This window comes from Eschscholzia californica, unplaced genomic scaffold, assembly GCF_041429995.1.
Source record: "Eschscholzia californica isolate CP2 unplaced genomic scaffold, dmEscCali1.0.p SCAF_1, whole genome shotgun sequence".
In the NCBI taxonomy this organism is placed as follows: domain Eukaryota; kingdom Viridiplantae; phylum Streptophyta; class Magnoliopsida; order Ranunculales; family Papaveraceae; genus Eschscholzia; species Eschscholzia californica.
In genome coordinates, this window is record NW_028238198.1 from 35,773,089 (window position 1) to 35,798,226 (window position 25,138).

Genomic DNA, 25,138 nt, shown 5'->3' on the forward strand with positions numbered 1-25,138 from the left:
TATATCAAATCTAATTGACTAAAAGTCTCTATGTTGAGGAAAATATTTTGGATGGAAACTACATAATAAGGGGGAGGGTATCTTTCCCCCTCCTATCAATGGTTAGATTGACTCTCACAAGTTATATCTAAGTGATGGAATGGGCATCTATCCCTACACAAACACAATAGAGGTAGTTTAAGCCCTCGCTTTTTGTAAGGCCAGCGCTTTGGGGAAAGCTAAACAGTTTCCGGAGTGTGAAATTTTAAAGGGAATATGTAGAATTTTAGAAATTTTCCGGAGAAATAAATTTTAAGGGGAAATAAAAAAAACACTCCACCTCACCTCACTCTCTCTTCACCTCACCTCACTCTCTCTTCACCTCACCTCTTTGTCTTCTCCGATTAGGTCGCCAGTCGGAATATTTTCCGGCCGGCGACCTAATCGGAGAAGATAAAGAGGTGAGGTGGAGAGAGAGTGAGGTGAGGTGGAGAGAGATAGAGCTGAGGTGGAGAAGTATTTTGCTTTCCCCTAAATAAAATTGTCAAACAAAATTGACCAAGTCTTCACACCCCGGAAACTAATTAGCTTTCCCCAAAGCGCTGGCCTTTTGTAATAATTGCAACTTTTGTCTTCCTTCAATTCTTCTATTCTCTTCATTGGGTAAATTGTTGATCAACTTGAACTATCAAACACATATTAAGTTCACCTGGGATTCAACAACTGAAAATAAGTGTAGTTCATGGAACCCGAAAGATCCAAGAATTTCAGAAAAAGGCATCCTATATGAACTCTCTAGCTTATCCATACATTATTGGGAAGTTTTATAGGCGCCTCTTTTAAGTTTTAAAGGCACCTCCTTTCACAAATTCCCTCTCAATATATTAATAAGCTTCAAATGGTGTATTTGGATTAAATGGTTTCATCGGTCAAACGAATATAGGTTGTCTACTAACCTTTCACAATAAATTACTTTGAAGTTTGAACACAGTTCGGTTTCTATCTTAACTGTAAGCTCCTTTATTGGAGTTCCAAAATGTTTGGGATGAAAGATGGCCTATTTCGGCTCATTTTTGCATTTACACCAATAGTTATTCATAGGGTTTAGGTTTATGAACCAAACAAATGATGTGGAAGGTAAAAACACGTCAATGATCTACTTATACACCAATAGTCAAATATCAGAAGATATTTCAGTTTTAGAAGATACACACTCATAGATAGATCGTCCAAACCTATATAAGCATACTAGGTTCACATTAAAAATAATCTAAGGTTCAATTTCTAAACTCAAACTTTGAATTCATTTTCTTATTTACAAAAACACCCTACTGGTTTGAGCGTCAGAATAGTTTTTGAGATTTTGGTAGGCTCTGTTTTCATCAAACTCACAAAAGAAATTCATCATCTGATCGAAGATCTTCACCATGAAGAAGATAACCGTGAGTACTACTATTCCACATCAATTAATGGAATAAGCAAAAAAACAAAAAAAAGAGTTGACATATGAGTGGAAAGCATTATAAGGAGAAGTTATTTAGGATTTGAAACATTAGATGTCAATTATATTTGAAGGGGTTCACCTCCATTTTCCTTTTCTTCACCATCACATCTTTTTGTGGCATGAATCTGTGTCGAAATAGAATTCCAATGTAGGATAGGCACTTCATTTTGGATCTACCTGAAAACCTTACCCTAATTAGGGGCCTCTCTTTGAATCTCTAAGCCAAATTTCGGAAAATATAAGGTTTTTACTCAATATTGAAAAATGAGTTTCTATAGGTGCCTCCCATAACGATTGTAGAGCCTCCGGTCTGTAGGCGCCATTGAAAACTGCTAAAGGGGCCTCCCGAGCACCCCTTCTTCTTTTGCTTCTCTTCTTCGTTACTGTTTTTTCTTCTACTTCATCTCTTATTTTTCAATTTTCAATATGAAAATCAATCAAAATTTAAAGCAACAAAACCAAGTTGGTAAGTGCATCTGCACTGCAATGCGGAGGTCTCAGATGTACAAATCTAGAAATATTGAACGTGGGTATAAATGAAGTAGTTTTTGTAGGCTTTTAGGTCATGTAATCTTAAGCAAACTGAACCCACAGTCCCCAAACCGAGAGTTCTCAAAACCAGACCTTAAACTTGGAGATTAAACATGTCTGAACTTGAAGGTAGATTAATGAGCTAGGTTTGGTTTAATCTTCATTAAGCTCTAAGTTGATTTCCTCAAAAGAGACCGAGAGATAGAGAAATTGGAGACCGCTAGGTTGAAACTAGATAGAGAGAGAACCAAAGGGAATTGACTATGCTCAAACACTCTTGAGAAGTCCTGTATAAATTTTGGGAGGTGACTATAGACGCTCCTTCCACTAAAGTTGTTATGGAACTCATTAGTGATATATCATGATTAATGAGTGAAGCTGTTATATAGATCTCATTAGTGATATATCAACTTGATTGATTGAACATCTGTAGTATGAATAGCAAAACTCAATCAAGTATTCATCAACTCTCACAAAATGTGCCTTTTCTTTTCTTGATGATTACAAAAATGTATCATAAGTAGTTCAAATAACCTACTTATTAAAGTACTTATAAAAGTACAAATAACCATTCATTATCAAATTAAAGTTTTCAAAGACCCTAATTGGGAAATAGCTATATGAATCTAATTTGGTAAATGAAAGTTTTCAAAGACACTAATCCCGATGGGGGGGGGGGGGGGGGGCTAAAGGCCCCCCCAACGAAAATGCTGTAGGCTTGGGACTTCTCATTTGTGTGTAATTCGAAGGCCTACAACATTTTCACTCCGGGCCTTTAGCCGCACTCAATCCGGATAATAATTCAAACTCCCTCCGTCCCATTTTGTTTGGGTGTTATTCCTTTTAAGGAAGTCCCAAAATGTTTGTCCACTTACTTTAAATAAGACTCATTTATTACTAGTTTTAATGAGGTTTCCTAATCTACCCTTACTTTTAATACTAATAAAAAGTTTCTATTGGTTCTACACTAGTTCCAATGTAGTTTTCAATGTAAACTCTAAAGTAAATATGAGCAATTTAGGAAAATACATTTAGTTAGGAAGCAATAAATGGCAATCCTTAATAAATTGGATCTCCCAAAAGGTCAAACAAAATGGGACACGGAAGGAGTATAACCAAAACAGAAACACAAGAAACATAAAATACTTTATTTTTTATTCACACTTCATAGACATCATCCTCAAACCAATTTCAACAAAAAAAAAAAATCATCCTCAAACCAATTTCAACAAAAAAAAAAAAATCATCCTCTAACCAATCCTATTATCCATTAAAACAATATTTCAAATTTCTACTAAATCCAACCAAATGGCTTGAACTTACCACTTTCTCTGCAACAGGACCTGAGTTTTCTTCATCATTATTTAGAAATTTTAGAGAGGAATTCTTTCTTGAATGTTGATTGGAATTCAATCACTAACCAGAAATCCAGCTTTTGGCCCAATTAACCCCAACAAGTTAATTATTTTTTGTAGGAGAATGTGACTAATGAATGATTTCAATTCTTAAATCTTACTAAAACTCTCATTTTCAAGTCCCATTTGAATCTCTTGGACTAACACTATGAAGGAATTCAATCCAATTCCTGAAACCCTAATTCCCAAATCCTCAATTAAACTCTTGATTCATGAGATTGGTAGAAATAATCTCAAATATATGAACATCACAAGCTAAGTCGACCCACATTTATAACCAACCCATTGGATCTTCATCATTTTGGTTCCTCCCTAAAATTTCAGTACCACCAAACAATAGTAATTACTAGTAACCCAAGTTACCATAGACATAGTAAACTAGAAAAACCCTAATTAAATTCATTCATAGAAACTCCACAAGTACTAAAAAAAAAATCATCCATAATCTATAAATAGGCAAAACCCTAACTCTAAAACCCTAAAAAACAATTTTCTCAACTCATTCACACAAAAAACATAATTAAATAGTCCAATTAATTAGATCAAAGAGGTTCATCATCTCTCCTCCCTGAAGATGCTGGAGTAGCTGATAATGATGCCAGTAAATTAAGATGTCCCTGTTCAATTGGAAAATAATTTCCAAGCCTAACCCCTTGTGTTTCCCCAATCTCATGATGATGATGTCTTTGTTGGTTCTGAGAAAACCTAGCTGAAATAAACGGCTGATGAGATGCCATCATAGGCGACGGCAGCATCATCTCCGGTGCCGCCGCCGAGAAACTCCAAACCTGACCAAAATCCGGCCGAGCAGGTACAGCCCAAAAACCACCAGTTAAGGCGGAAGAACCCACCGCCGCCGCTGCCTCAGCAGCGACGCCACTAACAGTAGAAGAATCATTCTTTTCATTATCACCGGAAACATTATCATTATCATCATCGTGATCGTTATGAGTTCTAAGACGCTTACCAAGTAAATAAGGAGTTGAATTGAGAATGTGAGAAGTTGATTTTTGATCTAAAGAAGCAGAAATTGAAGAAGGACGAGGTGATGATGAGAGAGAAGAAACAGATGAGAAACTAGCAGGAGTTGTTCCAGTACCAGTTGCTGCTATAATAGAAGGTTCAGCTTGACGAAGAAGCCATTCAATAGTTTGACCATCAGATTTATGACCTAATTCTCTAGTTAATTGAAAAACCCTAGCTGCACAAATGATAGGCATACGAATACGTCTTCCACGTCCATCAACTTTACTATGACGATCCTTCACCGGTGGTTTCTTAACAGTTAAAGATCCTTGAGGAGGGTCCATTATTAAAGCTCCTCCTCCTCCGCCGTGACCGACGCCGCCGTCGGTATTATTAGTCATCACTCTAGTTTTTTCTCTCTCTCTCTCTCTCTCTTTAAAGTTTGTAATGTTGAAGTGGGGTAGAAAGAGAGAGAAAGTAAAGAGGATAGAGTGGTGGTGGTAGGTTAATATGCTAGCTGTATGTGAGTTTGGAACTGGTGGTGGTATGAGTAGTTGTGAGTTGTGAAAGAAGAGAGAGAGAGAGAGAGAGAAAGGGGGGGTCTAATGATTGAGAGGATAGAGACAGAAGGGAAAGGCACATGGGGAGGTGGGTCCCACCGGACGTCCCAAAGGACCCACCTGACTTCAGGTACTATTGCTGCTGAAATCAGTCTTCGTAACTGACATTTGGTTGACCACTTATTTACAAAGTTGGCCTCATCTTCTTCAATACTGTAATACTCTATTTTATTTTAGGAAGAGACTGTTGTCAATGGATATCTTGTTGTATTCCTATTCAATTTTTAAAAAATATTCAAAATTATTCTTTTATCACATATCTGTTTCTCGAATGCGGGTACACCAGCATCGGATCCGATAAATATTGTATCCAACAAAAAATATATAAAAACAAAAAAATATAAATTTTATTTAATAATAACATACGAAATAGATGGTTGAGATTTATTATTTAGATATAGTGGTTAAAAATTTAAAATATAATAATCGAATATTATTTGATGTTCATTAATGTTATCGAATATCGGATACGGATATGCCTATATAGCCATATCTGATCTGATAAGCTAACGTTTACAGCCCCCGTGTTGTGCATAACACTAGACTTCGTCTTTAATTGGCCAAATCAGGTGAAAGTGTCCTAATAACGCCACTGAAGTAGTCCAAAAACAATGCACGTCTAAAGAGTGATTTGTAAATTTTCAACACCCAAAAACAAGAAAGTAGAGATGTGTACATATGATACTAAAATCTTCTAAAACCAATGGTGATAGTAATATATAAAGTCTTTCAAGACTTAGTCACTACACAAGGAAACAGTATAGTAGAGCACTAGCTTAATTTAAACCTCCAAGCAGGGTTATAATCCTATCGACCACGACTCAGAAGTTCGCGAATAGAACCACCTGCGGCTCCACGTTTCCGAGCCTAACAAACCATTCAGAATAAAGAGCACAGAGTTAGGTACATTCTCGAACAAATAGATAGAATAGGTATATGAAGTTAATCAATTCTTCATGGTTATTACCTTATCATTGTTGAACAAATCATCAGCCATTGCTTCCATTTGTTTTCGCTTCTTTTCTTCTTTTACATGCTCAGCTACTTCCTCGTTTCCATACTCAGATTCTCTGTCATTACAAAAAACATATCAGATACAAATTAACATTTCTCCATTACTGTGGTTTCTTCTGACAAGACAGGTTGAATCCATGTCTGCGAAGGTTGCCTGCACCCCATCCATCCATTCTAAGTAACTAAAATTCTTATTAGTTATTATGTTTTATTGGTAGAATTTGCAATAACTGGAATGAAGAATACCAGCAGTTACCTGTATGGGTATTTTGAAAATGGAATAAGATCTCTGAAGCTATTCCCGGACTCCATGTCTCTCTGTAAGCACATTCCAGAGAAGAAACTAATGAGGAAGATGTATTTACACTTCTAGAAAGTAAACGAATTAGAATGTTAATCAGATACATTTTCATCAATTACGTAATGAAAGGTAATGGCACGGTGAACACTACAAATTTCAAGCATAGATTAAAACAGACACCAATATAACTGCATCATGAAACTCAAAGCATAATATTGCTGTTAAAGGATCTAAATGGTATTTTAGGATACGAAATGAGTCAACTAGGAATGAGCCAAAAGGCAACTCACGTGCCATTACACATTTTGACTGTCATAAAAAAGACTAGATATACATTTTGTTGGTTTTTAATAACAAAAATGCTATAAGTACATAGAATTTTTACTTAATCTTTGACATGCTGACTCATCCGGGTAAAAGAACGGTCCAAATCGTAGTCAATCTTCGAAAAAAACTATTTTTTTAGTGAAAGTGAGTCAACATGTCAAAGATTAAGTGAAAATTCTATGTATTTGTAGCATTTTTCTTTTTAATAATCTGAAATCTGGAACAGAATATAGCATATCTACAATCTTAGTTCTCTTGCTCAATTTAATCTCTCTAATGAGTTAGATCTTAAAAATAGTTTTTAAAAAAAAACTTATCTAAAAAGTAGTTACCGACTCTAATGCATGTGTTTTCAGCTAAGAAATGAGCCTGAATTTGAGAAGAACACTTTTTTAAAGATCTAATTTCACCAGAAAGATAAATGCATTTAGGAATATGCGCGATGCAACTAAATTACGCGTTACAAAAATTCAGATTCAGATCTCTTAAAAGAAACCAGACCCAACCTCCACCTAGATTGTTATATTCGAAAGAGAGAGCTTACCCTGCGAAAGCGTTTGAAATTCACAACTCCTCCAGATGCTGAAGAACGGAATGAGTATGGTGGGTTTTTATACCTAACTATCAAATCTTGACTGTATATAATATCTGAATTTCGAACACCAGATGCATCGGATTCATCATCCTTTACCTTTTTCTCTATAATAATGCCATCCTTAACATTGAAACTTGGAACTCGAAAATTTTCTATTGGGCTTCTGCAATGGCCAAGAGTTGGTATTGCCCCATCCTCACTTTTTATGCCTTCCGATTGCAAAGTTGTACCCCCGCCGAGAGTAGCAACTGTTTCTATTTCCGCCTCAGAGTCTGCTACGATAATTGGTACTGCTTTATCGTCGGTTCTGATTGATTCGGTTTGCCCATTATTATGAACACCATGAGTGGCAGCCGTGTCCATTTCTACATCAGAATCTGCTACAATGGTCTCATCCGTGGAGCATGAAGATGAGACAAGTACTAGAAAGAGGGAAATCAGGTTAGCTAACCACTTAAATAACAGAGTTTAGGAAGCAAATAAAATGGCGTCACTGTACTAGGGAAAATAATTCTTCAAGCATTCACAAAGTAGTTTCCGTTAAGTAGTTAAGAGATTATAAGAGAACCAAATTCCAAAGAAGACGCGTACAGGAGATTTGTCGAATCCGAACTTTTACAATCTATTCCAGAATTCGAACCCATGACCATCGAATTTTGTCTCTGCCAGGCTTCGATTTTTGACCATCCAATCGAAGGAATAACACAAAGAGGTGGTTGCAATCATGGTGAATAATTTAAACTCTGAAACCTAGGCAGATTCTATTTGTGTATATATTGACTTCTGAATACTATTAAAGGCTTCTGCATCAGAGTCTCAGGTATGTGGAGGACTCATCAAGGTAAGCTAAAGCATTCTTTTTGAAACTTCGAATCATGTTCATGCTCTTGAACATAATTCAAAGCATTTTGAGTCATATTCACGCCTCTTAAACCTCACAAGCGGAAAATATTTCGTTACTGGAACCGGTTAATTTAACTATGTGCAACAACGTCATGGTATCGGGTTCTGATACATCCACCAATACAACAAGAAGGCAAGTGAACAAACAAAAAAACTTACTTGGAGGTTTTTCTATGGTAGATGGATCCAGATGTCCAGATAGGATAGCAGAAATCAAATTTACGTCAGTTACTCTTGGTAGCGAACGGAGGTGTTGATAGGAATTAAACTGGTCTTTCGATACTACAGGGATGACTAGCACCATATGATTGTCTCTTCCATCTTCCTGTGTCTGCGAGAAAACAACCATCATTTTGGAGATGAGCAACAAAGAAATGCAAAATCATATAGGGAGCTGTTTCGAGATAACATTCGAACAACTACTAAACTATCTTGTCTAGATAGCTGAATGTGAACTCTCGAAGTTTAAATTTACAGTATCTAGTCTGTATGCACATTAGAATGAAAAAACTTGTTCATGACAGCATGACGAGCAATATGGCAAAAACATGTTCCAGGAAGCACAAGTAGGGAACTACTATGGAGGTTTAGACTTACATAATTTGAAAAAACATCTAGAAGTTATCTCCAAACACAGTTTCTACTAAACAAATATAGTTCCATTCATAAACTTGAAATGAACTCGAACAAACATGATTCTTTGGTGCCTTAAGAATTCAGGTGGGCATTATTTATATATCGAGGAGTGCATCTTTTCCTCCCTTCGGATATCCAATTACCACTTCGACTAAGAAACCGAAACCTAATCAAACTAGGAACATTCTAAAACTTGTACACTTAAATTTAAGCAACAAGTATACACATTTTTTTTTGAAAGATTAGACGAATATATTGAAGAAAAAGGGTTTTGCAAAGAAAAAAGACAAGCTGAAAACTTGGGGGACTTGTTACATCATCCAAGCATCCCAGTTAGCAACCATGTCAAAAAAAGAAACATCCTTGAAATCTTTTAAAATCCTAGACCAAGCGAAAATAGTTCCTTTGATGTCTTCTGTGTCAACTTTGCTTGTCAGGTTAGCCTCCTTGAAGATCTTGTTTTTCCTATCCTTCCAGAGATTCCAAATAATTGTCGCTGGTATTAGTAACCAAATTTTCGTCCTTGCCTTTCTTACTTTCATTCCTGACCATTGCTCCAAAAGATGGTCCAAAGAGATTGGGCAGCACCACTGAATCTTAAAGGTGTTGAGGAAGAAATTCCACAGGTCTTTTGCTACCTGGCAATGAAGGAAAAGGTGGTTAATCGATTCATCCTCTGATTTGCACAACACGCATCTATTAATCAGAATCAGCCCTCTTCTCTTCAGATTATCCACAGTAGGAAGTCTCTGCAGAGCTGCTGCCCAGATTGTGAAGTTAATTCTCATAGGGACCTGATTTTTCCATATCATCTTGACGTCAGCTGAGCTTAACTGAGCTTTCTTGCTAGAAACTCTGATGTAAAAGTTTTTCACACTTAAAGCTTCCTCGTCTTTGACTCTCCAGACTCTACAGTCGGCTTCGGTCGATAAGTACTTAGTCTCAAGAATGGCCAGAAGATCAGCTACCCTCTGAACTTCCCAATCATTTAGATTCCTACGCAATTTGATATCCCAGGTGTTGTGAGTGAGGCTCTAGGATTCCGCACCAGTCTCCTGATTGTTATGAGCGATCAGGTAGAGTTCTGGGAAAGAATCGCACAAAGTGCTATCTCCAATCCAGATGTCATTCCAGAAGCTAATCTTGCCATTGCCGAGCTTCCACTTTGTAAGATTGAGGTACCTTTCGACTTTATTTTGGATACCCCTCCATACGCCACAGCCATATCGCCTTCTGTTTTTGTTTGCCTTCCAATTTGATAGCTGATTGCCATATTTTTTGGAGATGACCTTGGTCCAAAGTTTACCTTGTTCCGTCTCAAATCTCCACAGCCATTTAGAGAGCAGTGCTTTGTTCATCTCCTTTAGATCTTTCACACCTCCTCCCCCTCATTCATGCTGTGACAGATGATGAACCATGAAACCCAATGCATTCTTTTCGCTTCCACCCCACTATCCCAAAGGAAATTACTCATCTTTCTTTCCAAATCCTTGAGCGTACCCAGAGGGATGGAAAAGAGAGGCATGAAATACAGAGGTAGAGCCTGGAGTACTGACTTCAAGAGGGTAAGTTTGCCTCCCAGACAATGATTTTCCTTTCCACACAGCGAACTTTTTGTTGAATCTTTCAATGACTTCAACAATTTGTATACTGACTTCGCCAATTTGTATACTGACTTCAACAAGTATACAAATTAACTATAAAAAACAAGTAAACATATAGTAATTAAGTTGTCACTGGGTGAACCTCACTTCCGTTGGGCAGTAACATGTATGTCTCTCCACTGCAAAGAGCTGTACTTAAATCTTCTTGTTTTAAGAAATAATTAAGTTTTTGGCTTGCTTTGCCAAGTAAGGTGAGGCTTGGGCTGGGTACTCAGCTTAATCATATCATCCATCCCAATTTGGAGGAATTCCCATTAAATCCCATGTATTCACTAGGAAAGCTTGAGTACAACTTCTTTTCCCCACCAATTTGCGAATATTTCAAACTTCTGTGAGTATAAGACTCCTACATTCCCGTAAGAAGTCCTAGATTGGATCTTCCAAATTTTTTGCCGATGGGTGTGTAGGTTGCAAAACCTGTTTTACAAACAGCGGAGTCAACACATCTGTTGAAACGATTGTGTAGTCTTCCGCTATCAAGACTACTTTCTTACAACTAGTTATAGACTACCGCAGGGATTGGTTGGGGTTGCATAATAGTTCTAGCGTGACACACCAGCAGAGGCCATAGTCCTTCCTTTTCTAGGATAACCTGGCTTGCGCAAGGAAGTAGGTGGAAACTACTATGGATTTCACAGTTGGATTAATAAAAGAAACTTCAACTAGAAGTGTTCTCCGAAACACAGGTTATACTAGAATCCAAACCTATTTTAACGAACTTGAAGTAAAACAAACACTATTCATGATTCTAGTTGCCTTCTGAAATTCTGCTCATTTATATAGGGAAAGTAACCTCATCTTCCCTTTACACTTCTAGTTACTTCTCCGTTAAACAGAAATCTAATCAAACTAGGAAACATTCTACTACTTTACTTAAGCAACAACTAACTAAATAAACTTATGAAAACAAAAACGAGTTAAAATAATATAATTACGTTGTTAGGCTAAATCTCGCAGCCAAGCTGGAGCTGGGTCTTTCTACTTGGCTACATGACATTAGATATGATCAAAGATACTTAAGTTCAAGAAATATAGAATAGTGAACAAAAGATTTCTTCGCCCCTAAGAAAATAACTATTGAACAAAGATATATAATATACATTTGGAAAGAACCAAGGTATGTTGATGATGTGCAAGTAGTTCAGTATGTATCCTTATAAATAATAAGATATTCTCTTAGATGTAGCTACACCTCCAGGCACACAATAAAATTTGGATTTATTTTGTTGCATTGGTAGGGAAGTTCAAAGACTTATAATTGTGAATGGGGATTCAAAAATATATGAATGCTTCATTTCTTCATAATTATTACATTTTAAGAAAACGGAGAGTTCATTCCGCATAGAACTATAAAAGCAAGGTATTAAATTCCCACCGAAACATTTACATTTCCGAGCCAACCGAAACGAAATCTTACTTGGATGTTTTCTTTGCATTATTTCCACCGAAATGACCGAAATATTTCTAAGAACAATATGTTTCGCCAAATATTTTGGAGAAAATGAGTAAGAAAATATCAATATATTAGATATATCATATATTACGTTATTCTAATAGAAATAATGGAAATTAAACTTGTAACGTTTCGTATCGGTTAAGTTGGAAATGAAAATATTTCGGTAATTTTGGTGGAAATTGCAGAAAATATAATACCTTGAGTAATAGACATACAGACTATAAATATCTAAATATGATAAGAACAAAACTCATACTATAAGCTTAACATTTCACAACAACGTCTTAACAAAATGCTATTAATTTGCCTTATTACACTTCATTAGTCATGATTAGAGTAAAGTAACAAACATACATCTTGTGCTTCCCTATTGTTCAAAAAAATTAATCTTGTCTTGAAGAATTGCATCATATTCTTATCATCTGCTTAATGTTTTCATCATTTCTATAAATTTATACTTATTCCCACGATGACGGCTACATTTTTACGAAATATTTCCATGTCCACACCTACCGAAATATAGACCGAAATCGAAATTTAATACCTTGTAGTCTTGTAGCATAGCAAGTAGCAAAGTGCTAAAAGTAGGTACTATATCTTAGACACCGTACCATCCACTTAACTAATGGATCAAATATTGGGAAACTCAGTTCTTAAAGTTCAAGCAGAAAGTGTTTGAGAACTTTATAGACAAAGCTCATCATCTAGTGGAATGTAAGCAGAGTGTTGTGAACGAGCAACACCAACAAAGTGACCTGTGCACACGGTAGTAAAGTAATAGATTTTGCAACTCACTTGGCTACTTGAACAAAATTCAGCAACCGAAAGAGATTTTGAGCCAACGATATCCAACAAGGACTGCAGCTGGTCACCAAATTTATACTGCATAGAGATCAAAACATCTGTCAGATCCACCGCTTCCCATATTGTTAACATGCAATGTAAGTGGATCGAGAATATCACCAAGTACAAGTCTCCAACTAAGAAGGTATAAGCCGCCAAACAGTTTTCCCGCGTTTCAGGGCCTACAACTTTTACAGGCAATCCTTCTAGAATCAAGGTCGGGACACAGCTGACGAAGAAGATTACTACCTTTATCAGCTCATTTTTCTGAGATGCACCTTAGTAACGAACTTGTTGGAAAGTAGTAAAGCCTACCTACTGCAAACTGAACAAAAACTTACTCGCCGAAGCTTGGAATATCACAAGAAATGTTTTTCTCTGCAAGAACCTAAGAATCAAGAAATGCGAGATTAGTAAATAAAGGTAAAGAAATAAAATACTAATCAGGCATGAATGAATAATTAATTATGCTAGATGTGGACGTTCAATACTTCAATCACAATTAATATATTTCTCCGAGGGACTGAAAACACTTTGACCATACAAGAAATAAAGTTAAGGTTTAACTTGAATAATTAAGAACGACGTATCAGAAGATGAATAAACTAACAGCTTAAAAAATAACATGACATTATAGAAATTATTATTAACATAGATATTTTATTTTTCTTAATTAATCCTAATTCTTCAAGAATATAAATAGAAGATATATTCTTCTACTTGCGTAACAACAACAAGCTTGTCAGGCTCTGCACCTTGATTTGTATGCCGCTGACATTTGAAAAATATTCATGTCGATGTTGTCCTTTAGCATACTACAGAACCAAGGTATTGGTGGAAATTACCAAACTAGTTCCTTTTCCGGTCAACCGAACCAAAATCATACTTGCATGTTTTCGTTGCATTATTTCCACTGATATGACCGAAATAACAAAATATTTCTAGGAGCAATACATTTCGAAAAAAACTTGGAGAAAATGAGTAAGAAAATATAATTACATTGAATATTATATTGATTTAAACTTAAATATACACAAACAAACATATAAAAGAAGTGTAAGATAGTCAAGTTACGAAATCGGTCTGTAGTCTGTACATGATGTGAATTGGGAATGCTGTTTTAATCTATGTTTAGCTGTATTTGTTTTCTTTTCATTAAGTAAAAACTTGACTTCATTTTACTTGACCGATTTTTTTTGTTATCTACCTCCGCTCCACCACACTTCTGAAACAAAAACCATCACCATTGTACCTCCACAACACCTTCACCGCCAGACAACAACCACTGCAGCTTCACAACCACAACAACCTCGCCCCGCCACCATGCCTCCAACACCACCATGCTTCCACCACCTCCACCACCATCATACTTTCACCACCGCCACATCTTAACCACCACCACACCTCAACCACCACCAAGCCTCCAGCACCATACCTTGGAGGCTCCAACACCACTACAACCACCACCACCACCTCTTCCACAAAAGTCACCAGGAAAATGTAACTTATGCTATCAAACAAACTTTTTAATTTATAAGTAACATATTTGCCAAATGTATATTTGATAATTTATTACTTGATTAAAGCAAAAGTACTTGTACCACAACCAAAATACTCCTACTTTTGGTTGCCAAAGGACACCTTAACTGATGTAGGACAGAAATGGGAAAATGGAATTGAAGAAGAAAATAGCTTGATTATATTATAGATAGGCACTAGCATCAGACTAGTACAAACTAGGAATCACTCCTAGAGCCCTTAGGCATCACACCTTTGGGGTATTTGCATCACACAAACACATAAAGCTTAAGTAGCTGCTGGAATACTCTCTGTCTCTCCTCAAACAGCAGAATAGAGGCCTTATATAGACATAAAACCCACCCTTGACATCTTTACTTCTAGACTTTTGAACTTCTAAACTCCTAGGACACTAAAAGACATTATAAAGGACATTTAAGACATTAAAGAGACACTAACACATTAAAGACATTGAAGAGACACTAAAAGACGTTAAAGACACTTAACCATCCTAATTAATACTTAGAAACTAGTAGAATTTCCACAAAGACATGTGGATCAGGCCCACATTATTCAAGTTTCTAAGTGGGCCATTCATGTAAGACACGCCAAATTAGAATTTGGGTCTTGCAACCCTTCTTTTGACGTCTCCCATATGCCTTAAAAAGTTGCTGTCTTTCATCTCAATCATTAATACTTCGAATTGAACAAGAACAACTATATGACCAAACTAGGCAAAGTAGATTAAACATTAATGTTTAGGGAACTAGTGTTTGTCGGTTGGGGCAAATTTCAAAACCATGTAAACTAACTATATAATATAGTATAACTAAATCATATTTGATATTGGAAGAATTCAGAGGATAACGTGCCTCCGAGAGGACCACAGTATGTTAGTTTCTATTTTCATATATGAAAGACTAAATAACAAGAAATTTCTACTTTCCAATAACAATTGAGCAATCCTTGTTGAAATATAAATCATCTCTAGCACACTATTCATAATGGACCTTATAATTAATTATCAAGACCACTACAAATTCTATTCTACCTCGTAATATTCCTACAGTGATTGGCAATATCCTGTATCAAAAACCTACTTTGCAGTTGAGGATTGTTAAGATGTTAAAAACCGAAGACTTGTGAAGACAACACGCCAAGCAAATGGAAGGAACAGTCCCCATTTCCAGAAAGTAATTAAAGGCAGAGTTGTCTTGATTATCATGGAATGAGGAACATTTTAAATTAAAAGATAATCGTCTTACGAACCTTCACCCATCTATTGAGGATAATAGGTTTTCGGGCCACAATAACATCAACCAGATCCTCTTTGACTGGGGCAGAATCATCAACAAGTGCGTGCGTGCACTCCACACTCCAATTATGAGAAACACATGCCCCTACATACAAAGCCAGTATCATCTTAAAGGAAAGATTGCTTAGAAGATATAACAATCAGCCAAAGGGTATGCACTTGATAAAGCACAAACATCCATGATCCATCTTGCAAATGTTGGAAGTAAGATTTCTTGCACCTATTGCAAACTAATGTTCAATGCTAATTGGTGGTAACTAAGGGTGAATAGGATAAAACATAAGAGAACATCAGAAAAGCGAGAAGAGCGAGTCCAAGTTCAGAGAGAGGATAGAGAATCGGAAGGGAGAAGAAAGTAGAGAACCAAATAGGTGAAGAGAGAGAGATAAAAAGGAAGGATACTGGATAATAGGATAGAACAGGGGAACAAGAAGAAGAAAGGAGATTTAAGAGTCCCAAAATTTTGCACTATGCAGTACCTTTAGGACTAAATTCACAAGTATATGCTTAAACCTGAGGCCCCACCGAAACCACTTGAGGTATGTAGAGAGGCAATAAGAAGCCCAACCCATTAATTCTGAGTAGGAGATTGAAACATTTGAAGAAAACTTGTTCACTGGGAAACAAAGAGGGGGGTAAATAGATGGAATGTGTAAGAAGGTAACCAGAAAAGATATTCTTTTTGATTGACGTGCTACAGTGTTCCTTTGCAGCTTCTGTTACGATATCATCTCTACAACAGAAGGGGGTCATACTTGAATTAACAAAAAGTACAAGGGTAAAGAGAAAACTAGTCAGAAAAAAGGGGTAGAAAATTGGTGACCAAAGTGAAATTGTACATAAAATAGGGGTCAAAAAGAGATGAGCCCAAAAAGTAATTGCAAAACAATTGAAGTCATGGACTCATCTTGTGAGTTGTGACTCCATGAGTACTAGAGAAAAGAGGAACACATCTTGGCTGAATTCTCTTTATGTCCAAGCTTAGACTAACATGGGATAAAATATCAAATTTCACCTTTGGCTTGCGCCAAGGGTATTTAATACATGGCTCTGCCCATGATCAGAGGAAATATCAAATTTCACTAAAACGTTTCACAAAATGGCCCTCAGAGACAAAGAAAAGACTTTTTCACTCATAAAACTTCTTTCTGCCTACATTTCCGTAGCTACCAAAAGAAAATTAAGATGGAGTTACTAACCAATTAAGGCAATATGTTCTCGAAGCGAACGATTCATGTCGGTTGGCTTTGAGCAAGTAACGAAAAATACAAGAGGAAAGAAAGAAAACCTGAAAGAAGCACATAATTTGTTATAGAGATAAGAAGCACATTTCTGTAGCTACAATACAGACACAAACGTTAACTCCATAACCGAGAGCACAACTTAGTTACTAATTAAATCACCTGTAGGTCGCATTACCAGTCCCAAATGATATTAGGTCTCCATCTTTTAGAAGTGTTTCTTTATTTGGATTATCATGAACCTTTGCCTTTGACCCCAATTTCTTGTTAATGAATGTCCCGTACTTTGACAAATCTCGAATTAGGATATCAGAGGAAGAATTACAGGATTTTCTTTGCAAAGGATCTAAGGAAGTCATTGAACGAACAACAACCTCCGCATGGATCCGCGATACCCCTTTGTCTGTATTAATAATCACATCACAACCTGCAAAGTTACAAATATACTGTCAAATAAACTTTCTTTCCTTCTAAAGCAATTATAAAATCAAACTATAATTATCTTACAAACATACACTTGACCGCAGTCAGGATATCTACTGGACTAATTTAAGGAAAGTCACAGCGGGTTTACTCAGATATTACTAAATAGGTCATATTTCTTCAGAATTGGACCATGAGCACCAACAATGAGATCAATATTTTCAATAAAAGACGAACCTTTGCACAACATAGTTCTACTCAATATCCTTAGTAAAATGCTAGTCCAAATTAACATTTACTTTCTTATAGAAGCTAATTGTCTATACATTAGGAGTAGGAAATAGATGGGCATGGTTGCGTGTGCATGTACAAACAAGACTAGAATGGAGCTGAAGATACAGGCCTTGACCCAGTATTTCTCTAGATACAGTTGAAAAATGTGGCAGATGGCAGAGATGAACATTCCAATATATGTTGTTACAATTTGAAGCTTGATGCTTTACAGTTACGCTTGCAACTAGATCCCGACTCAGTAGGCCCAAGTGAGTTACCAGGGAGGAACTCATAAAATACTAGGCTGGAATGTGAATGTGGGACTCGGTTCCGACTAAGTAAGACACAGCCCCGAGTTTGTTGAGTTTCCAAGGAGTAACTCGAAAATACTAGGCCAGTTTGCAACAGAGCACGGCCGTAACAGAAACTCACTCTTCTTAACAGAGAGGTTCAATCCCTGCTAAAAGGGTATGAGATTATGTAATAACGTGGTAGCAATCCTTATGTGCTTCAGCTAAACAACTGAAAAGAATAACAAGATCTGAGTTATAGCTACCGTAAAGAACATTAAGATTCATTGGGTACCTTTTCGGCCTACTTTATAAGTCCCCTTCGAAAAAATAAGGTACTTCTGTTCACCTGGTAAAAGAAACATGTGAAGTGATAATCAATTAAATTTGAAGTAGAGGCCATCAAAAATTACTGTTAGATTCCATGCGAAATAATTAAATGAAATTCAGACAGAAATTTAATATTTTTCAATCAGCAATTAGTTGATAAAATAAGAACCATAGAGATTCTACCTGTTTTTCAGTCAAAACATGTCATTTTCCAACATAAAATCATCAATAGTATCGGTATAACGACTAGTAGCGAAGTACACGCATGTAAGCTTTCTTGTGATAAGTACAGGAACCGCAAGTATTAGAAGAAATACTAGAACATTATGACCCTCACTTAAAACAAACCCTAAATTTACCTACTACTTCCGACATCAAATTGATCAAGCAAAACACACAACCAAAACCCTAGTTCACAAATAACTTGATAAGAAATGAAACAACTTCGATTGTAGAAATTATGAACAAAAAAGTTTAATAGTCACTCAGTAAGAAGCTCAAAAACAACATTCACCTGGGAGAGATTCAACGGGAAATAGACCCCAAACCATGTTTTTATCTTCAAGAATCTTCGACGGAGACAAACCCTAGTGATTAAAACTCATAAATTGTTCCAACAGATTTTGGCGCCGGCTCCGTCCCTCTCTCTCTCTCTCTCTCTCGCACAGGGGGACTGGGGTTCGTTGTATAATGACGCCGAAATACGAATTGTTTTGGAATTAATTCCCGCTTGGATCTCAAAATGTGACCAAAAGACTGTTTGGACCCCTTTGTTGCCTTTTTTTTTTTTTTTTTTTTTTTTCCTGTGAGATAAACAAGAAATTTCATTAAGAGTTAATTCCTATTTGGCCCCCTAGTTTGTGACCAGCTTCCTTTATGGCCTCTTATTTTCTTTAAATTCAAATTTAGCCTCCTATTTACATGTAAATGCCATAACTACCGCTTCCATTAATACATTTTTCAAAATAAAATTAATTATAACACATGAAATTCCACCTCACTTCCACCTCATCTCTCTCTCCACCTCACCTTTCTCTTCTCCGACGAAGGTCGCCGGACGGAAAAAATTTCGGCCGGCGACCTCAAACGTAAAACAAAAATTAAAAAAAAACTCCAACACACATTAAAATCCTAAAAATCCTATCACAAATTTAATTACGAATCTAATCTGAGACAACTATAAAGAGAGAGTATTACCTCCTTGAATCTAATAATGTTTGGATGCCGAAGAGATCTGTGATTAATGATCTCTCTCGCCACATTTTCATGGATCTGAAATCAAGAGGGAGTGAGAAGAGAGAGCAACGAAATTCCCTTGTGACCTCGTTCGATATAATAGTCAACAGAAGTCAATGGTGGTCATGGTGTATCTAAGGTATAAAGGAAGTGTAGAAGAGGTGTAAATATATGTGTTGTATTTTAGATAAAGTGTGGTCTGTCACACTAGATCAAGACTTGTAACAACCTAATAACCGTCTCTAACAACCCTAACAAACTTCTCTAAGTTTGTCTATATATTGTAATATCTCTAAAATCAATACAAGGTTTTCTTCATTCGTTTATGGTATCAGAGCCCTAGAGCTCACAAGCGAAAACCGATCCTTCTTCTTCTTCATCTTCTTTCTACTGTTTCTCTCACTAGATTTCTCGAAATCATCTTCATCTTTCTCGTCTTCTAAACTCTCTTTCTCTCTCTACAAAATCAAGCAATTTTCTGATTCAAGCATGGATTATCCAAAGATTAATTCAGTCCCAATCAATTCAATGGCTAATGCTATACCAATTAAGCTCCAAGGTAATAATTACATCGCCTGGAAATCCCTATTTCTCCCTATACTCAAGAAATACAAAGTTCTTGATTTGGTCGAAGGCACAAGACCATGTCCCTCTCAATTTGTTGATGATGATTCTACAACTGTTAGTTCATCGTATATTGAATGGATCGAAGAGGATCAATCTCTTCTAATTTGGTTGAATTCAACACTTTCAGACTCAATAATTCCATATGTTGTTGGTATAACTACTTCAAGAGATCTATGGTTAAGTCTTGAAGAAAACTTCTCATCCTCTTCTACTGCTCATGTTCTTCAGTTACAGAACAAATTAAGAGAAATAACTAAAGGAAATCAATCAGTTTCAGAGTATTTAGGTCAAATTAAGAAGATCACTGATGGTCTTGCAGCAGCTGGTTCTCCTTGTTCTAAAAATGAAGTTATTATTACTATGCTAAGAGGTCTTCCATCTGAATTTGATGCCTTCTCTGCTGCTATAAGAGTAAGACATCCTCCTGTTACTATTAATGAATTACATAATCTTCTTGTTAGTGAAGAAATTACTGTTTCGGATAGGATCAAGAGTACCTCTAATTCAGTTAGTCAAGCATTTCTAGTCTCATCTAATCGAAATAGCTCATCTAGAGTTTACTATGATAATAAGAAACCTCAAGGAAGAGGTAGTGGTCGTGGTAATTTTCAATCTTACTCACATCCACAATCTAAGCCAAATCATCCAAATCCAAATGCAAATTCACACAAAAATCAGCACAGTTCAGGCAATTCAATCAATCATTTTTCTGATAAGCCACCTACTAGATGTCAAATATGCAACAAATTAGGACACAGTGCCTATGAGTGTTATAATGATATACTTCTCCATTCAAGGAAAGAATCCCCCAAGAAACCTATCAGCTATGCTTGCTACAACAAACATTAATGGGTTCAATCCCTGGTATGCTGATACTGGAGCCTCTGATCATATCACACCTGATTTGTCTAATGTTGCTTCAACCTCATCCTATGGTGGTCATGCTACTGTGAATACTGCTAGTGGTCAAGGTATGTGCATCTCTCACATTGGTAATTCTTCTTTTCAAGTTAATAAACATGACTTTACTTTGAATGGCATTCTTCATGTTCCACAAGCTTCTCATAACCTTTTGTCAATTCATAAATTCACTAAAGATAATGGTGTTTCTGTTACTTTTGACCCTGATAAATTTCTTGTGAAGGATCTTCAATCACAGAAGATGCTTTTCCAAGGACCAGTTAAGGATGGTCTTTATCCAATTCCTATTCAAATTTCAAAATCTCCTCCTGTTCAAGCTCTTCAAACCACAGCTTCATCTACAATTTGGCACAAAAGGCTTGGATATCCTTCCTTTCAATCTATTCAAAGAATAAAGCACAGTCTATCTTTTTCTGATTCTTGTAATAAACCTATGTTCTGTGAAGATTGTCAATTAGGAAGAAGTACTAAGCTGCCTTTTTCATTATCTTCTTCTTCTTCTTCTAGACCATTTGAGTTACTACACATAGATGTATGGGGTCCTACTAATGAACCTTCATTTTCTGGTTTTAAGTACTATGTGAATGTGATTGATGATTGGAGTAAATATTGCTGGGTTTTTCCTCTTACATCTAAGTCTGATTTCAGATATGTTTTTCTTGAATTCAAAGCTAGAATTGAGAATCATTTTCTCTGCAAGATAGATACTATAAGGACAGATAATGGTGGAGAGTTCCTTCACAAAGAACTCAAATACTTATTAGCTTCACATGGTATTCTTCATCAGACCACTTGTCCTCATACACCAGAACAAAATGGTGTTGCTGAAGTTAAGCATAGACATCTCATTGACATAACTAGAACCCTGTTAATACAAGCTTCTCTTCCTTCTTCTTTCTGGTGTGAAGCCCTTCTCACTGCTAATTACTTGATAAACAGACTTCCTACTAGGTCCATTGAGTTTCTAAGTCCTCTTGAGAAGCTCTATGGTGTTACTCCTGATTACTCAGTTCTTAGGTCTTTTGGGTGTGCTTGCTACCCATGGCTGAAACCTTATACAAATCATAAGTTGGAACCTAGAAGTATTCCTTGCATCTTTTTGGGATATTGTCCAACACAGAAAGGATACAAATGTTTTGATCCTAAAACAAATAGAATCTATACCTCTAGACATGTTACATTTGATGAAACATCTTATCCTATGTCTAAGTCTCCTAATTATACTCCTAAAGCTCCTGCTCCTTCTATGAGTACTATTTCTTTACCACCATACTCAACACAACCTACTCCTGCACCTAATATCTCATCCCCGGAGCCCCATCCTTCTCCTGCACCTAGTGTCTCATCTCCTGAGCCTACTTCCTCTCCTAGTTCTAATGTCCCATCTCCTGAGCCTCATTCTTCTCATGCACCTAATGACTCATCTCCTGCACCTAATGACTCATATCCTGAACCTAATGTCCCAACTCCTGAATTAACTTCTAATGCTCATCCCATGTTAACAAGGTCTTTACGATATACCTCCAACTCCATACAACAAACAAACTCACATACCCGACCACCATTCTCTCTCTCTATACTTTCTCTCTCTTTGCAATATAGACTTTCTATCTCTTTGCAATAAAGACTTTCTATCACTAGAAAATGGAAGTTTAAGAACACACAATTGATCGATTGATTGATGAATGGAGAAGAAGATTTTTGGGGGAAGAAATTTGAGTCACTTTTTTTATTTCTCTTTGTTGATTTTTTATGATATGGGGAAAAAAGAAAATAAATGGAAGTATGTATTTGAGAGTGCTTTTTGATCTGGAAAAACAATTATCAATGACCCACCACCAAAAGATAATTGATTAATCGGAAAAGCTTGACTGTCCGATAGATCGGTGAATTTCGTTTTCTATTATTCTGAAAATCTCAACAATACACATGTTTAAGTATATGATGTTCCAAGGTCAACAAATTGGAGTTCTCACTGTGCACACGAAGGGTAAAAAATAAATTTAGGTTAGTTTACTGGGTTTGATTTGATTTGAGGATTTTTACAGGAGATGTTGAAGATGGGTTTTAAAGCTTTGAAGATGGGGATTTTTACAGGAGATGATGAAGAATGAAGATGGGTTGTAAATCTTTGGAGTTTGCTCTATAGTTGTAGTTTTTTATGTTTGAAGGTTGCCGGTGGGAAAATTTCCGGGTCGGTGACCTTCCAACATTAAAATAAAAGAAAAAATTCCTCTCCTCTCTTTCTTCTTTCTTCTCGAGCAATTGCTAATCCTTCTTCAATCCTCTCCAAATTACTTTTCATCTGTAATTTCATCAACAAGTTAATTAATCAAAAACCCACTTTGTTAATCAACTTGTAAAACTAAAAGAGTAGATTTCACTTACTTTAATGAAGTTATTATCAGTAGTAGTTGAATTAATGGAATTTGAGTGAAACTCATTAAAGAAACCAGTATTTGAAGGTGATTCAGCAGCAGAAGTATCAGAAGGAGATGGTGTTGGAGATGGTGATGGTGATGGTGATGGTGATGGAGGAGAAAGAAAGTAAGTTTTTTTCAAGGGTTGTTGAGAAAGAAGAAGATTGAAACTATTAGATGATTGGGAAGAAGAAGAGAAGTATTTAGTAAGATAAATTTGATTTGAAGGAAAAGAAGAAGAATATAAATTACTAACTTGATGTTGTTGATTAATTGTAGATAAGAAGAAAATTAAAACAACAATAGCTACGTATACAAAGATGATTATTTTGCAAACTATCAAGTTTGTTGTTGCCATTGCCTTCTTCTTCTTCTTCTTCTTCTTCTTCTTCTACAACTTTCTCTCTCTAGTTTCCTGTTGTAGTAGTCTTTGGTTTAGAAACAGAGAATTGTGTGGGGAAGTAAGAGAGTTAATATTGAGGACTCTGTTGTAGGGGAGAGTTTTAAAAAAAAATTATGTTGAAGGTCGCCGGCCGGAAAATTTTTCGGCCGGCGACCTTCGTCGGAGAAGAAAGAGGTGAGGTGGAGATAGAGATGACGCGGAGAGACATGTGTGGTGGAGAGCGAAGTGAGGTGGAAGTGAGGTGGAGATAGAGATGAGGTGGAGAGACATGTGTGGTGGAGAGGGATGTGAGGTGGAAGTGAGGTGGAAAGAGATATTTACTAATTAAATCTATTTTAAAAATGTATTAATGGAAGGGGTAGTTATGGCATTTACATGTAAATAGGGGGTCAAACTTGAATTTACAGAAAATAAGGGGCCATAAAGGAAGCTGGTCACAAACTAGGGGGCCAAATAAGAATTAACTCTTTCATTAATACGGAAGAATTCAATCCAATACATTACGTGGTTTAAAGACTTTTGACTCTTTTGAGTACAACATGAGTTTATTATCGTAAATGACAACATGAAACTTACAAAAGTAAAGACAACATGAAGGTAAAAGAGTACAATATTGCAGAATCAAAATAAAAAGACCCTAAAGATCAATAAAAAGATCTTAAAGATCACAAGTGAGAGGACCAATAAGTAGAGACGAAGGTTGAGTGATCCATAACTATATTGCTTGTTGTTTATGTATAATCTTCCTTCCTCCATTAATATTTTCTTCTTATCATCAAGATAAGGAAATTGAAAAATACCTTCTAGTTTCCTCTACTTTTTTGTTTTCTTGAAAATGTCTCAAAACTACTAACTGATTCCGCCATTCTCTTCCCTATTTATCTCCCAGAATCGCTCTTGTTTGAAACTGTGTAATTGAAAGAAGCAATTTGGAGAGATGTGATCTCATTACAGAGAGAAGAAGAAGAAGAGATGATGAAAATTGAAGAACTGAAAAACGAATTGCTCTCTACTTCCAAAAAGATTACTATAGATTAAAAGAAAAATATATACATAACAAGGTGGTTTTGGAAAAAATATATGAAGATCTCGGAAACTGGTTTGGAGAGGCGCTTTGGAAAAAATTTGAGAAGGTGGTTTTGAGCCCCCTTTGTTGAGTTACATCAAAAAAAGTTAGAGAAAGTTAATTTCCATTTTTCTTTTCTAGATTTACCTTTATATATAATCTAATATCTATTATTATTTATTATAATTATTTTTATTATTTATTACTATTATTATTGTTCTTATTATTATTATAGTGAAGAGGGAAGACAGGTTCCTCTTTCTCTCTCTCCATGCACACTCTCTCTCTCTCTTTCTCTTTGTTACAACTAGTCATGGAGGT

General features: G+C 36.1%; 1 protein-coding gene and 1 pseudogene across 2 annotated transcripts; both read right to left on the minus strand.

The window, feature by feature from the left end:
- Positions 1–3,808: 3,808 nt before the first annotated feature.
- LOC147566433 (transcription factor TCP7 pseudogene) lies at positions 3,809–4,973 on the minus strand (annotated as a pseudogene). Its single transcript, XR_015230456.1, has one exon. The product of XR_015230456.1 is annotated as a transcription factor TCP7 pseudogene (transcript).
- A 659-nt stretch (positions 4,974–5,632) lies between these two features.
- On the minus strand, positions 5,633–24,860 carry NBS1 (nijmegen breakage syndrome 1). Its single transcript, XM_086652941.1, has 14 exons — positions 24,231–24,860; positions 18,659–18,985; positions 18,110–18,163; positions 16,991–17,255; positions 16,787–16,875; positions 15,542–15,672; positions 13,096–13,142; positions 12,875–12,983; positions 12,707–12,793; positions 8,315–8,486; positions 7,202–7,674; positions 6,286–6,347; positions 5,983–6,085; positions 5,633–5,882 (listed from the first exon to the last, which is right to left on the minus strand). The coding sequence occupies exons 2-14, from the start codon at positions 18,693–18,695 to the stop codon at positions 5,823–5,825; spliced, it is 1,689 nt and encodes a 562-aa protein (XP_086509067.1). The 5' UTR covers positions 18,696–18,985; positions 24,231–24,860; the 3' UTR covers positions 5,633–5,822.
- Between the last annotated feature and the right edge of the window lie 278 nt (positions 24,861–25,138).

Coding starts and splice junctions, on each gene's coding strand:
- NBS1 (XM_086652941.1), bottom strand. CDS start 18,695: ATGGTTTGGGGTCTATTTCCCGTTGAATCTCTCCCAG. Junction 13,143..15,541: donor TCCTCAATAGATGGGTGAAG/GTTCGTAAGACG, acceptor CTTGATTCTTAG/GTTCTTGCAGAGAAAAACAT. Junction 6,348..7,201: donor ATTTCAAACGCTTTCGCAGG/GTAAGCTCTCTC, acceptor ATGTGCTTACAG/AGAGACATGGAGTCCGGGAA.